At 43.3% G+C, this 13,472-nt stretch overlaps 1 protein-coding gene across 6 annotated transcripts in view; it reads left to right on the forward strand.

The window, feature by feature from the left end:
- The window catches only part of Cbx5 (chromobox 5), a 43,684-nt gene extending 31,617 nt beyond the window's left edge, over window positions 1-12,067 (forward strand). For 5 of the 6 annotated variants that reach the window (XM_005067345.4, XM_013111265.3, XM_005067344.4 and 2 more), the window contains exons 4-5: window positions 3,340-3,440; window positions 4,803-12,067. In XM_005067345.4, coding sequence (XP_005067402.1) covers window positions 3,340-3,440; window positions 4,803-4,953 — 252 coding nt within the window. In that variant the 3' untranslated portion in view covers window positions 4,954-12,067. The remainder of the gene's footprint in view (window positions 1-3,339; window positions 3,441-4,802) is intronic. The other variant, XM_040753706.1, reaches the window with a different exon arrangement.
- The last annotated feature ends 1,405 nt before the right edge of the window (window positions 12,068-13,472 follow it).

Genomic DNA, 13,472 nt, shown 5'->3' on the forward strand with positions numbered 1-13,472 from the left:
TCATACTTTAAATTTAATAAAATAGGAATATAAATCTATATAGCATCCTTAGATCAATTCCCTGTTTATCTGCATTATACTTGGATGCCCATTTTTCTACAGTGTTACTCATAACTCTGACTACACCTTAGAACCACCCATTGGGTATTTAAAAATATCTTCAGTATCCAAGATGAATCTTATGGCAGTTAATTGAGAGTTTCTGTGGGTGGACTGAGGCATTGGGGTTTTACTTGTATATAATTCTTGGCCTGTGAGACTAGAGGCTGTTCCTGGCTGGTGTCACTACTTCTGTAATGAGTGATAAAGGCTCTCAAGCAGTCTGGATATCTTGATAAACTATACTGATTAACAATTTAAGGAACTCCAGGCGGTGGTGGCATACGCCTTTAATCCCAGCACTCAGGAAGCAGGGGCAGGCGGATCTCTGTGAGTGAGGCCAGCCTGGGCTACAGAAAGCAGTGCCAGGATAGACTCCAAAGCTACACAGAGAAACCATTTTCTGAGGAAATAGGACTTGTTAATTTGTTTATTTATGACTGTCTTGACTGTCCTGAAACTGTAAGCTATGCTGGCCTCATAGTCTCTGTCTGCCTTTGCATAGATTTCCTTATACCCTTTTTAACTTTTGGGGGTGGGTATTGAGACATGGTAGAGAACAACCTGGAAAAGTCACTTATCTTTCACCAGGTTGGTCTTGGGGACTGCACTATGAACTTGAGAGGCTTGGAGCATGCACCTTTGCTAACTAAGCCAGTGCTTCCCTCCCTCCCTTCTTCCTAGTCTGGGTTTTGTCATTTGATTCTTTTTCTAGTTAAGTTGAAATAGCAAAATAACACAACCAAAGACTTGACTATGTATTTGTGGGAGATAGTAAACAGTTCTTCAACTTAGGATCTTTGTTCTGTTAAAGGTAGTAATCTGTCTTGGAGTCCTTGGCTGCTAATTCAGAGGGCTTCATTTCTAGGTTCTGGAGCTGCTGACCTTGAAAACAACCTCCTCCCACCCTTTACATCATCATGTTTTTCTGGGACCCCTGATAGCATTCTCAGTAATACTGGCAGCTGTCAGGTAGACAGCTGGCGTGATAGGTAGTGATGGTATGTTTTTAAGGTATGGCAGAGATTACTTTTCTTTAGACCGCTGCAGAAGAAATTTCTTAGTCGGTTTTATGCCTGATTTAAGATTACTGCCTGTGATGATTTCAGTGTTTTCCTTGCCTCGGCTCCTTTTAGCAGCTTGAACATTCTTTTTCCATTTCATTCCCTCTGTAGCAGACTGTTTTCAGCCGCCAGCGATGATGTATGACTTGGTCCCTGTGCCAGCATTCCAGCTGTGAGCAGCTGTGTTTGCATCTGGGAACCTATTCCCCTTAAATGCCCCAAAGAGTCTGTGTCTTAAAAAGCCAGTATCTTCCTACTGATCTATGGCTGGAGTTTGTTTCCTATTGTGGGTTCTGGTATCTTAGGGACTACCAGGACTGTGTCAGCTTTTGTGTTTCTATGTTAAAATTGTCATTTATTCATTTATTTGTTCATTATGTTGGGGGATATCATGCACTAGTGTAGGTAAAGGAACATGTGGGTATTGGTACTCTTCTCCATCCACCATCTGAGTCTCAGGGATTAAACTCAGGTTGTCCAACTTGCCTGCAAGCCCCTTTCCCAATGAGCCACCTCACTGGCCCTGCTTTTCTATCTCAAAGGAAAGTAAGATGATCAGACAGAGCGATGTTAGGAATGTGGGAACACCAGACCTTGAGTAGAGACCCACTTTCCCTTTTGTCTGGGAGTAGGCAGCTGTAAGACAATGTTTAGTAAAAACATGTTTACTAAAAACGATATAATAAGTTTCTGGCCACTTTCCCTTCTGCCTGGGAGTAGGCAGCTGTAAGACAATGTTTAGTAAAAACATGTTTACTAAAAATGATACAATAAGTTCCTGGGAAAGGCCTTCCCACGGAAACCGCCCTGACCTCGACCTTGTCCAAAGACTAATCGCACCTTAAAAACCCACACACATCCACCTCTGGGGCAGAGCAGAACCAGCCAGGGGAGAGGAGAGAGCAGAAGCTTCTCTGGTGGGAGCTTTTCTTAGGAGGTTTTCTTGAACCTTTTTGGAGCCTGTTTAAAGTTCTCTTTATATCGTTAAACGAGTCTCTGTGTTGTCAATCCCTGACACCCTCCAAACGTTCTCGGACACAGGCCACGCTACAGACGTGACAAGGAAAATCACACATCTAAGATTTGGTTCATTTGGAAAATCCTTAAGTTTTATTTTTTTGGTTTTTTGAGACAGGGTTTCTCTGTATTCTTTTGGAGGCTGTCCTGGAACTCACTCTGTAGACCAGGTTGGCCTTGGCCTCCTGAATGCTGGGATTAAAGGCGTGTACCACCAACGCGCCCCACTTAAGTTTTTGTTTGTGTTGCTAATGAATGAGTTTTCATTCTCTCTTGTGAATTTTAGGACAATTATGATATGTATAAAGTTGAATTTTACTTATTTTTTGTTATGACCAGTGCCATTACATCTAAATCAGCCTGTGTATAGATCACATGATTATGTGCAATGGTGTTTGCCTGCATGTTTGTCTGTGTGAGGGTGCCAGATTCCCTAGAACTGGAGTTAAGACACTTGTGAACTGCCTTGTGGTTGCTAGGAATTGAACCCAGGTCTTCTAGAAGAGCCATCTCTTCAGCCACAGCCATCTCTTCTCATGAGTTATCAATCCAGTCCCAGTTAATGCTCAGAGTGTGCCTGTGCTGCAAGGTGGTGAGCAGGCTAGGGGCTCTTCTCCTAAATATATACAAACTAGTGTTTGTGGTCTTTGAAATTTGCCTTTTTTAGAGTATTCTTGCCTCTGTTTTTTACAATACAGATGATTGTGTGAAATATTAACTATTGGTTACTGTTAGATTATTAAACATCTGAAAGGTTATGGTTGTAGAAGCATATCTGAAGTTAAGAGAAGGGGCTTGTTTGGTGTCTCAGGAACAAGAGTAAAGGGGTCAGCTTACAGTTTCTGAAGAGATCCTAAGGGTTAGGACTTCAGGAATAACCAGATGATTCTCTAGAGACTCCGGGATGCTAAAGATTTCTAGGGTCCCTCCTTAATCTTTTGCAAGGAATACCAGAAAAGACAGCTACAACATTTTGCAAAAATATGTCTTGACATTGCTGTTATTGGTTGGCCTAGTATTAATGTTTCTTTAGTTCTAAGGATTTTTCTGAATTGGTGACAAGTGATGTTAAAAGCTATGATTTCTTATTCTAAGAAACCATTTTTTGTTTTGTTTTTATTCTTTATGCAAGCTCTAATTTCTCCCGTTCTATTTATAGCAGAGCAATGATATCGCTCGGGGCTTTGAGAGAGGACTGGAACCAGAAAAGATCATTGGGGCAACAGATTCCTGTGGTGACTTAATGTTCTTAATGAAATGGTGAGAGAAAAATTGGGTCTCACTTTGCAGTTGTGTTCCTTTGCTATGAAGAAAGGGTGTAAAACTGAGAATCCTAAATTTAATTCTTAACCAACACCAGTGTCAATATTTAGTGGAGATTATGGCTCAGAATGGATTTGTGTCATTCTCAAGCTTTGGTAGTATTGTATCATAATAACCTGCATGTCAGAAAAAATAAATTTGGAGTAAAAAATTTGTAGCCATTCCCCAAACTTCTGTTTATATAGAACTAAATTACATCATTTGCTGTAAGATTGTTGGCCTGTAGCCCGGCGTTAGTGGCACACGCCTTTAATCCCAGCGCTCGGGAGGCAGAGGCAGGTGGATCTCCGTAAGTTTGAGGCCACCCTGGTTTACAGAGCAAGTGCCAGGACAGGTTCCAAAACAATACAGAGAAACCCTGTCTTAAAAACCAATATATATATATATATTATATAGTTAGCCTGTGACCATGGGATAAGGACTGAGTGAAGCTTCTTCCGTCACTGAGGGCCACGATCAGAGAGATGTCTAAAAGAGAAATTAATTTCAACAAAAAGGCACTAAGATTAAGCTGAATAAAGCATAAATTACTGTATCAGAAATAGTGACTTCCAGAAGGAAGTGTAGTACTTCCTCATCCTCCCCTCCTTTTCTGACAGGGTCTAATGTAGCTCAAAGCTGGCCTTGACCTCAATGTGTATAGTCCAGGATATTGAACTCATTCTCTTGTCTCTGCCTCCCCAGGGCTGGAGTTACAGGGTTACAGGCATGTGTGTGTGCTCACCATGCCTGACTGGGTTTTTTTCCTCTTCCTTTCCCCTCTTTCCCTTTTACTTTTAAGGTTTTTTGTTTGTTTGTTTCATTTTATGTGTATGTATGTTTTGCCTGAATATATGTATGTGCACCGTGTGTGTACAGTGCCTGCAGAAGCCAGAAAAGGGCATTGGATCTCCTGGAACTGACATTACAGGCAGTTGTGAACTGCCATGTAGGTACTAGGAATTGGGAACTGAGCCTGGGTCCTCTGCAGTAGACCTGGCTGACTTCGAATTCAGTCTGCCTCTGCCTTTCAAGTAAACAGTAGTATGCATTCTTAAATGCAGAGCCAACTGTAGCTCCTAGGGTGTCAGATGCTCTAGAGCTAGGAGAGACCGTTAAAGCCACCGTTTGAGTGCTAGGCACTGAACCTGGGTTCTCTATAAAAACAGCCATCTCTTCAGCTTTTTCTTTCTTATTTTTTGATGCTAAAGGTCAAATTCAGAGGCACCACCACTGTAAAGATAGAAATCTAACTAATTTCAAATGATAACATTCAGACAGGTTTCTCTCAGCCTCACTTCTTATGTCCTTTGTTTCCAGGAAAGACACAGATGAAGCCGACCTGGTTCTTGCAAAAGAAGCTAATGTGAAATGTCCACAAATTGTGATAGCATTTTATGAAGAGAGACTGACGTGGCATGCGTATCCAGAAGATGCGGAAAACAAAGAGAAAGAAAGCACGAAGAGCTAAAAGGAGGGGATGGTCTCTGTCATTTCTCTTTGTATATAATACGTTCACCCACCTGCCTCCTCTCCCTTCTCCCATCCCTTTCCATCCTAAACACATCCATAAAATATGTGCTTATCACTGTGCTCCATGGGAGAGAAGATGGTATTGGTTCTCTTGTAATATAACTGATGGTCGGATTCATAAGTGTAACTCTGTGAAAATCAGGCATTTACATGCTGTGTGTAATTCCCAGTTTTTTCTTTTACCTTCATCTTTTTCTTCTGCTCCCCTGTAACTTTTTAATCACCTTAGAATTATGATCTTTTTGGGCCAGTTGCTTTTTAGATGGGGGATTTTATTACAATGATGATGACTTCGGCTTCTTGATTGTTATTAGAATATATTGATGACCAGCTGGCCTTTGTTGTGACATACTGGCATAGAAAGGTTGTCCATCTTTTAGAAAACCAATAGCAGCAGCCTACTTGTATCTTTTTCAGTCTCATTAACTCTGCCAGGAGAACATAGAATTCCTAGTGTGGTCTTCTGAGCCACCCTGTCTATCCTAATTTACCTTCCTATAACAGTTCTGTCCTTTAGTGGGCTTGAAACTTGATATTTAAATCTGTCGAGGCACCCTGTTTATCCCTCTGGCTTTTTTGGCTTTGTTAATATCAGTCCCTGATTCTGCTTCTGTAAGATGGCATCAATCGGTCATAAAATGACAAGATTAACTTTGGAATCTGTAAGCTGTAGTGCAGGGGATGGTAGGATGGGGCCATACATAATTGTCTTTGTATCACGTGGCATGTATGTATTCTTTCCTTTCACCCCTCATATTTAGACTATATTTATGTAGATGTGAGTGATTGATTGCCTGGTGCTTGCTTGTGCCAAGGTGCTGGGCACCCTGTAACCCTGCCAACTTTTATGCCCTCCCAAAGCATTCCTGTTACCAAAGAGGCATCAGCAGATTCAACGCTCAGTGGACTCACATTCCCTTCTGGGAATGGAAATTGGAAAATGGAAGTTGGAAATTCTTAGAGAGAAGCCAGCCACTAGCCACAGACCAGTTTTTAAATACTCACAGTAGTACTAATGGTAACTTCACTGCCTCAGGACTCCTGGATTTGCCATCAAGTCTTATAGTATTAAATGTTCCTCACCTTCCCCACCCTCGGAGTTTTAGCTGTATCTTACTTTTAAAACTGTACTTTCCTGGAAGAAAAGAAGTCTCAGAAAGTGACAGGTCTTGACATGAGCTTTTTGATACGACCCTCTCTCTCAACAAACTTTACTTTTAGGGTTACTCTTGCTTTGTTCTTATATTGAAAATTTTTTCTGACCCTAAGGAAATAACAGGGTTTGGAGCTAAGTACTCTTGTCCCAGCTCCAAAGCTGGGTAAAAAAAAGGGTAAATGCTGAGGTAGCCTTAATGCTAGACTTCATCAGCTACTGAAACTCTCTGTTGTTGCTTTTGATTCTTAAAACATAGGTGTCTGGGCTGGAGCATCCAGCCATTCATAGTAACGAGACAAGTGTATTGAGTGCTCCAGTCCACAGAGTCCACAGATGAGCCAGATAATATGCAAATCATAGGCCCGTTCATAGCATTTGTTAGCATTGCTTGCCTGCTCAACTGCTGACTGAATTTTGTGTGTGTGTATAAATTATGTCAGCATTACACTGCACAGTTGAGAAGACAGGTGTTGCAGTGACAGGGCAGACAGACAGTGAAACTTTGCTTTAAGTCATCCAGGAAGATCCTGGGAATGGAAGTGTGGTCAGGGAAGAGCACCTAACCGGTACCTCACATGGGTGAGTGGGTGTTTCTCTCTCCACAGTCCATTGGTCTCTGAAGGAGTTAGAGGTTAGATCAAGTGCTGGATAAGACAACAGTCTGTGCTTAGCTTGAGGAAAGGAAGGTTGGTTAGAAAGCAGATTGTCCAGTAATTTGGGTAGATGAAAATGGGACAGAAGTAAGCCAGAGCTCCTGAGGTGATCTAAATCTCTTGATTGACAACTGGAAGAAAGGACAGCCTGCCTGAGTAGTCAGTAGTAGTGGGCGTGTAAATTGGGTTGACCAAACTTTTCTAAAGCAAAATCTTAGCCTGTGGGCAACTGCATAACAATGATATTTAGTACTAAGACTGCTCCCTAAGAAGCCAGTCCTGTTGGCTTCAGAGTATAGCCACAGACTGATACCGGAGTATTATATGTTCAAATACCTGCTGGGGAACTTTGTGAGGCCCTGTCTGAAAGTAAAAAGGATTAAGGATATAGTTTGGTGAGAGTTCAATTCCTTGTAATGCAAAAAAAGTGAAGGGAAGGCGTGACCCTGAGAAGCCTACTGTGCATTATCACTGAGACAACAGATGGTGTTTACCTGTGATTCCAGTATTATCTTCAACCCTTAGTGTAAAAGCCCTCACTGTGAAGAAGCCAGACCCCTGTGTGCCTCTAGCATGTGTTAGTGCCAAGTAGCTTGTTTCTGCTAAAGAATGGCGGCCTCCGGCACAAGAATTTCCTACAAATTTCTTCCCTATAAAGAGTTAGCAGCCAAAGGTGAAACACTCCTGAACACTAAGTACATTTTCCTGGGTTTAAATCCTTTCAGAACTAATTTCGTATGGCTAGCTTAGACATGCCCCAACACCATCATTTTGTTGCTATTGTGTTTGGTTTTGGTTTGTTTGGTAGGATGGTTGGTTTTGTTTGTTTTTGTTTTTTAAGACAGGGTTTCTCTGTGTAGCCCTGGCTGTTCTGGAACTTGCTCTGTAGACCAGGCTAGCCTCAAACTGCCTCCTTAGTGATGAGATTAAAAGCGTGCACCACCACAGCCTGGCTCAAGACATCTTTCTAATGCTGAATTTTTTTTTCCTTCTGTGGTAGTCCTGGCTGTTTCTTGCTGGCTTCACTCTCTAGTAGGCATGTTACCAAGAGGATTTTGCCAGCTTTACATAAAAGCAGAGGTGAACAGGATAACCTTCCAACTTCACATTGTGCTGTTCACATTCCTACAACATTAGCGTACATCAATATTGGCTTCATTCAACAAACATTTTTGACTCAGGATACAAAGTTCAAACACCCTTGCCCCTCAGAGATCTTTGATAATGACATGGAATGAATTGATAAATTACAGTTTTTGTATAATAAATACTACATGTGCATTTAAAGTTCTGGTTTGGGACACAAACAAGCAGTCACATGTATACAGAGAAAAGTCTTGAGTGGGGAGTTCAGTGTAATGTGCTTGTGAGGCAACCATGAAGCCCTGGGTTCCCACAGGAAAGAACCCTGGAGTAGGAAGGTGCCATTAGTTACTTCATCTGAAAAATACCTATGGTCTCCAAGAACTGAGTTCATTGGCCATAGGGAGCATTGCAGAAAGTAAAGCTAAGAAGTAGACACGCTGTCATTACCAAGAGGGTGCAGCTGTTTGGGCTCTGCCGAACTGTGACTGTAGGCCCGCTTTGCTTGTGGAAAGTGTTGTCTACATTGCAGATGCCAGTGCGTGCTGTGCTGTTGTGGGTCCTGCTCTACATTCCTATTTTGTGGGCATTTATTTTAGGAGGTTGTTCACACTCTTCAGTTTCTCATCCCATTTGGAGAAATCAACATAAGGCTGGTTTTAATGACAGGCTTTATTAAAACAGCTTACGGAATGTCTGCCTCTGGATCAAGCACTGACAGTCATTCTAAGCCGCACCTGTGTCACTTATGTAAGATCTTCCCCAGAAATATATGCCCTGGCCCCTCCCACTTTATCTGTCCAGAGAGGTGTATCACAAGGCCCCTCCCAATTCAGGTTCTCATGCTGACTGGAGAAAAAGGTCTTAGCTCTACCTGGGTAATTGACTGCCGTTGGAAGTCAGAATTCCCAGGAATTCAACTCACTGTTCTAGAAAGTTAAAATGTGAAGTTTCTTGTTTCTTTGCTTATGCTGAATTTTTTTGAATTTAATCTACCTCATCTTAATTTTGTGTCACCACTTGCGCGTCAGGCTTGACTTTGGTCTAGGATGGTATCATTCCTGTTCATTGACAGCTCATTCTCTTGCCTTTTCTGTTGGCCCTCATTTCACCTAACATCATCTCCTATTGCTCCTGTCAGAAATATGTTTTAGAGTCTTTTTTATGGGAAGAAGTAATCCACCAATGCTGCTTGCCTCTGAGGTCAGTGAGAGAAGGAGTTAAAACACCGTGGTGGAGGAAGGGCACATCCTGCACTGGAGGCGAAAGCTGACAAGGGAAGAGACATTAATTAAAGACAATTTCAAAGTCAACTGATTGTGATCATTAATGTCACAATAGATCAAAACCTAATTATCACAGCCTAGGTAAGAGCCATCAGTATTAATCGGAAAATCTAATAGGAAACTATTATGAAGAAATTAGGCCAAATTGAATTTGATGAACTTTTTATCATCCCCTTTTTTGGTAATGTTCCTTGGCATTGGCAAGTGTGACCCTAACAGTTGGTCTAAGCCCAAATAGTTTCACTTGTAAAGAGGCTTTTTTTTTTCTTTTTAGTAGCCCAGGCTGGCCCTCCTGCTTATAGTTGTCCTGCCTCCGCCTCCTGAGCGCTGGGATTATGAGAGGGTGTGTGCATTCAGGCTTGTGTGTGTTGGGACTGGGGGTAAACTAAGGTCCTTGTATATTCTAGACAAGTGCTCTACCACTGAACTATATTCCTAGCTCAGAGTGTTTTGTTGGTTAGGGGAGTTTCCAGACAGACTGAACCTGAGCTGTCATTGCTGAAACACTACCCTTGGGTTTCATTGCCTGGATTCGTCCAGTGTAATCAGCCATCAGTGAAATATATCTTAAAGCCTTAGAGTGCCTGTGGTGAGCTCTGGGCTTCTGTTGTGTGTTCTTGTTGAATGTAGAGTTCTTTGCTGGCTGCTGTAAAGGCTGTGGGAGGAAGGAGATGTCCTGCTTTGAAATTCTTGGAGAACTCCTAAAGAGAGAGTTTCCTTGTGTGACAACATTCTCAAGATGCAAGTCAGTGTTTTCCAGCTTCTAGTAGCATTAGGGTTTGATTCTCAACCAGCTCCAGCAGTGCCCTCCTCCCCCATAGTTTTAAGATAGGAACATAATGATTTCCACTGGTGTTCTAAGGGGTGGGTAAGGCCTCAACTGGTTTCTGTCCACCTTGGTTTGTTTCTGGTTTTCTTTCTGCGTTACAAGTTACGTCTCTGGCAGCAGGAGGAGCCATCCATGTATCCCTAAGTTTATGAAGATGCCACCACTCTTGGGTGAGGTGAGGTAGCCTGGGAAAGCTGCATTCCTTTGGGTGTCACAGGAGGAATGCCAGACAGTGGAAGTCATTAGAATCATGGACACTTGTTTCCCGATTGTGGGTGCAGCCCTGCCGCCATGTTCCAGTGCTGCTTCCTGACCCACATGAGAGGACCATGCTGCCTTTTGCATTTTTGGGATCTGGACTACTCAGTAGAAGCCTGAGAAATCAATGGTCCTAAGTGAACGTTGGTGTTTAAAATGCAACCTAATTTTCAAAATGGCACTAAGGAGAGCTTCAGAAGCCAGATTCCTCTAGTTGGCCCTAGGTGAGCAACAGCCCTCATTTAACAGTTGCTTGGTTGCCCTCATCTGGCTGAGTGAGGTGACTGAAAGTAAAATGTTACAATGGACACTGACCGTGCCAGCCAACCCACTTGGTCTTTATTAAGGCTGACCTTGGGCAAGTCTTTCCTTTCAATCTGTCAAGTGGGGTGATAACACTGACCTACCTCATGGGGTGTTGTGAGGCATTGCAGATGAGAGCTGATGACTCCTTTGGGGTTGCCTGTGGAGGATGCCTTGAATCAACGTTTTAGCTGTCACTGAGCTATTTCCAGGTTTGGAAGTACTTAGTGACCTCAGCGAGTTTCTGCTCCCCACCCCTCATTAAAGCTGCTAATTCACATGTTGACAGTGTTTGTGAATGTTGAAAGTCTTGATAGTTCAGATTAACTTGGGATGTTAGTAGGGTAGGCACTGGGGTTTTGTGTCTTGCATTCACAGAGAGGCTGTTTCAAACTCAAGAATTTTGGGTTAGGAGATCAAGAGGCGGGAATGTTACTGCATGTCTTTTTTTGTAGGTTGGAAGTTAAGATTCTTCCCGTGGATTTATAACCACTTCTTACTGGTGAGCAAAGCAACCTTGGTAGTTTGGATTTATATTGTTGCTTTCCTTTTCCAGACTGATCCCAGGACAGTGAGGTCACTGCTCCTTCATGTTCCTAAGCCTCTGCTTCTCATGGAGACCAGATGGTTCAGTCAAAATAACCTCCATCTGCCACCAAAAAAGAGCTACTTTGAATTTTTTTTCCAGAAATAGGTGGAACATTCAAAATTGAGCTTTGGTTCTCAAGACTTCATCCAGTTCACTGTGTGTGGAATCTGTCACCTCTTTCCAAGTGTTCACAGTCCAACTCTGAGGACATCTTTTCTGACTGAGGTTCAAGAGCCTATTCTTTCCATCTCACTTAGAGGCTAAGGCAGCCCGTAGCTCTTCCTGACAGGACTCTTCCTCTTTCCCCCTCCTTGACCCTGGATTGGTAACCCATGAAAAAGCACAAGGTCCTGGCTCCCTGGAGGCCCACACTCCAGTTCTGTTAGGTGTACTCTGCTCCTAATTGGGGGGGGGGGGACTGTCTTTGAAGTTCTGAAGGATGGGGAAGGAGCCGCCTCATGTCCTGCCAAGTAGTAGCCAGAAGTTGCTTTACCCCTGCCTGCTGACCACGTTCCCACCTTCTCACAGAATAGGCTTTCAGAGACCTTAGAGGCTGGGTTTCCTCAGCATTGTGCTATACTGAGTAGGAAGCAGGTCATCCCTTGTAGCCAGGTGTCTGAATGGAAGTAAGACATTGAATCTCTGTGGACCTTTTTGGTTTGTGGGGGGGAGTTGGTTGCGTTTCTTGGTTTTATTTCAGCCAAACTCCATTTGCTTTTGATTTCTTTAAAGGATAAGTGTTCTATATATATGTTTGCATTTAAGTGTAAATGTTTTAAAAATAGACATGTCTTTCTACAACTGACATCCAGTTCAGACATCATTCTCCCCTTCCACCCTCTTTCCCCCCTTTTCATACTCTTGTATTGGTTCTAATAAATGGTTGCTTTTCAAATACGGATCTTGAGTGCTGGTTTGAAGATCTGGGTCTATACACCTTTTAAATTTGAGTCCTGGAGTGTTAGCCAATAGTCATACATTTCTCCGTTTCTTCAGTGCTCAAACACAAAGCAGGGCCTTGAGTATGCTAAGTAAGCATTCACTCACTGAGCTGAGCTCTAACCCATCTGTACTGCCCTTTTTTCTAAAGTTTTGTAAAAGAAGGGAGAAAACTGTCTGGGACCTTTCCTTGAGGGTTTGTTGGCGCTGACTTTCTACAAACAACCACTGGGTGGCGCCAACCCTGGAGAGTAAGCCAGTGCCTTGGCCCTGCTGTGACCCAGACCTGAGTCAGTTCATCTGTTTTCTTGGTTTCCCTGCTCTTCTGACTCCTGATAGTTGAGAGTAAAGGAGCCCAGCGTGGCCTGTGAGTCAGTTTTTCACTAAAGCACCCTGAGCACTGTCTAAACTTTACAAACCCAATACGGCTACTCTGTTACTGTCTTGTCTTTGATTTGCTTCACAAATGCCAAAGAAACTTGTGTCCTAAGGACTAACTCCTGTGGGCCAGAAATGGGGTCACAGTAGGAAACTGGGGCAGGAGGGAAAGTGGGTTATCCAGGGTTTATTGGGCAACATAAGTGATGTGGCCCTGAACCTGGTGGGACTGGGCAGAGGCTTGCAGAGAAACGTGAAGATGGACGGACCCTGAAGCCCAGCCCTGGTTCCTACTAGCTTGTCTCTGCAATTATCCCCTCTTGTTTTCCTTTCTGGTTGCTGAGTTATAGGGTCTCTGCAGTCTATTCTCGTAAAAGTCTTATGAAGACATCTGTAGGTTGGCTGGCTTAATGGTCCATGACCCCATAAACATGGGATAGGAGAGCCATTTGGTCCACTTCAGAGATAGGCCTTTCTGGACATTATTTATTTCCTGCTTCTGAGGACTGGGTCCCTTTGCTTTCTAGTTCTCTCGCCCCATGTGCAGTTTGTCTGCCTTGAGCCCATCAAGATCAGGACTAACTCCAGGGTTGGAGAGGGTTTGATTCTGTACTCCCACCCCAGGACAACTGTCTTGTTTTGTGTCTCCCCTCAGTGAGGAAAGGGGTCTGCTTGGCACTCAGTTCCAATGAGTTTTTTGCTGCCATAACTCATCCCCTTGTAAACGTTCAGTTTTCTGTGAAGTCAGTAAGCCGGGGAGACGGATGGGGCGCTGGCAGCTGGGAAAAGTGGAGATTCACTGTGGGTCTGTGCTCTGTGGGTTCATGGAGCACATGGCTCTGAAGTGCCTGCTGGAGTCAGCAGCCCCAGGCGCCCTGTTCTTGGAAGGAAGCTTAAGCTGGAACCAGGTGTCCACGATAGTGAGAGCTGACCATGGTTGAACAGGGGAGGCCATGCCATAGCTACTGCCTAAGCCTGGAGTG

The sequence above is a fragment of the Mesocricetus auratus genome, unplaced genomic scaffold (genome assembly GCF_017639785.1).
Source record: "Mesocricetus auratus isolate SY011 unplaced genomic scaffold, BCM_Maur_2.0 Super-Scaffold_100010, whole genome shotgun sequence".
In the NCBI taxonomy this organism is placed as follows: domain Eukaryota; kingdom Metazoa; phylum Chordata; class Mammalia; order Rodentia; family Cricetidae; genus Mesocricetus; species Mesocricetus auratus.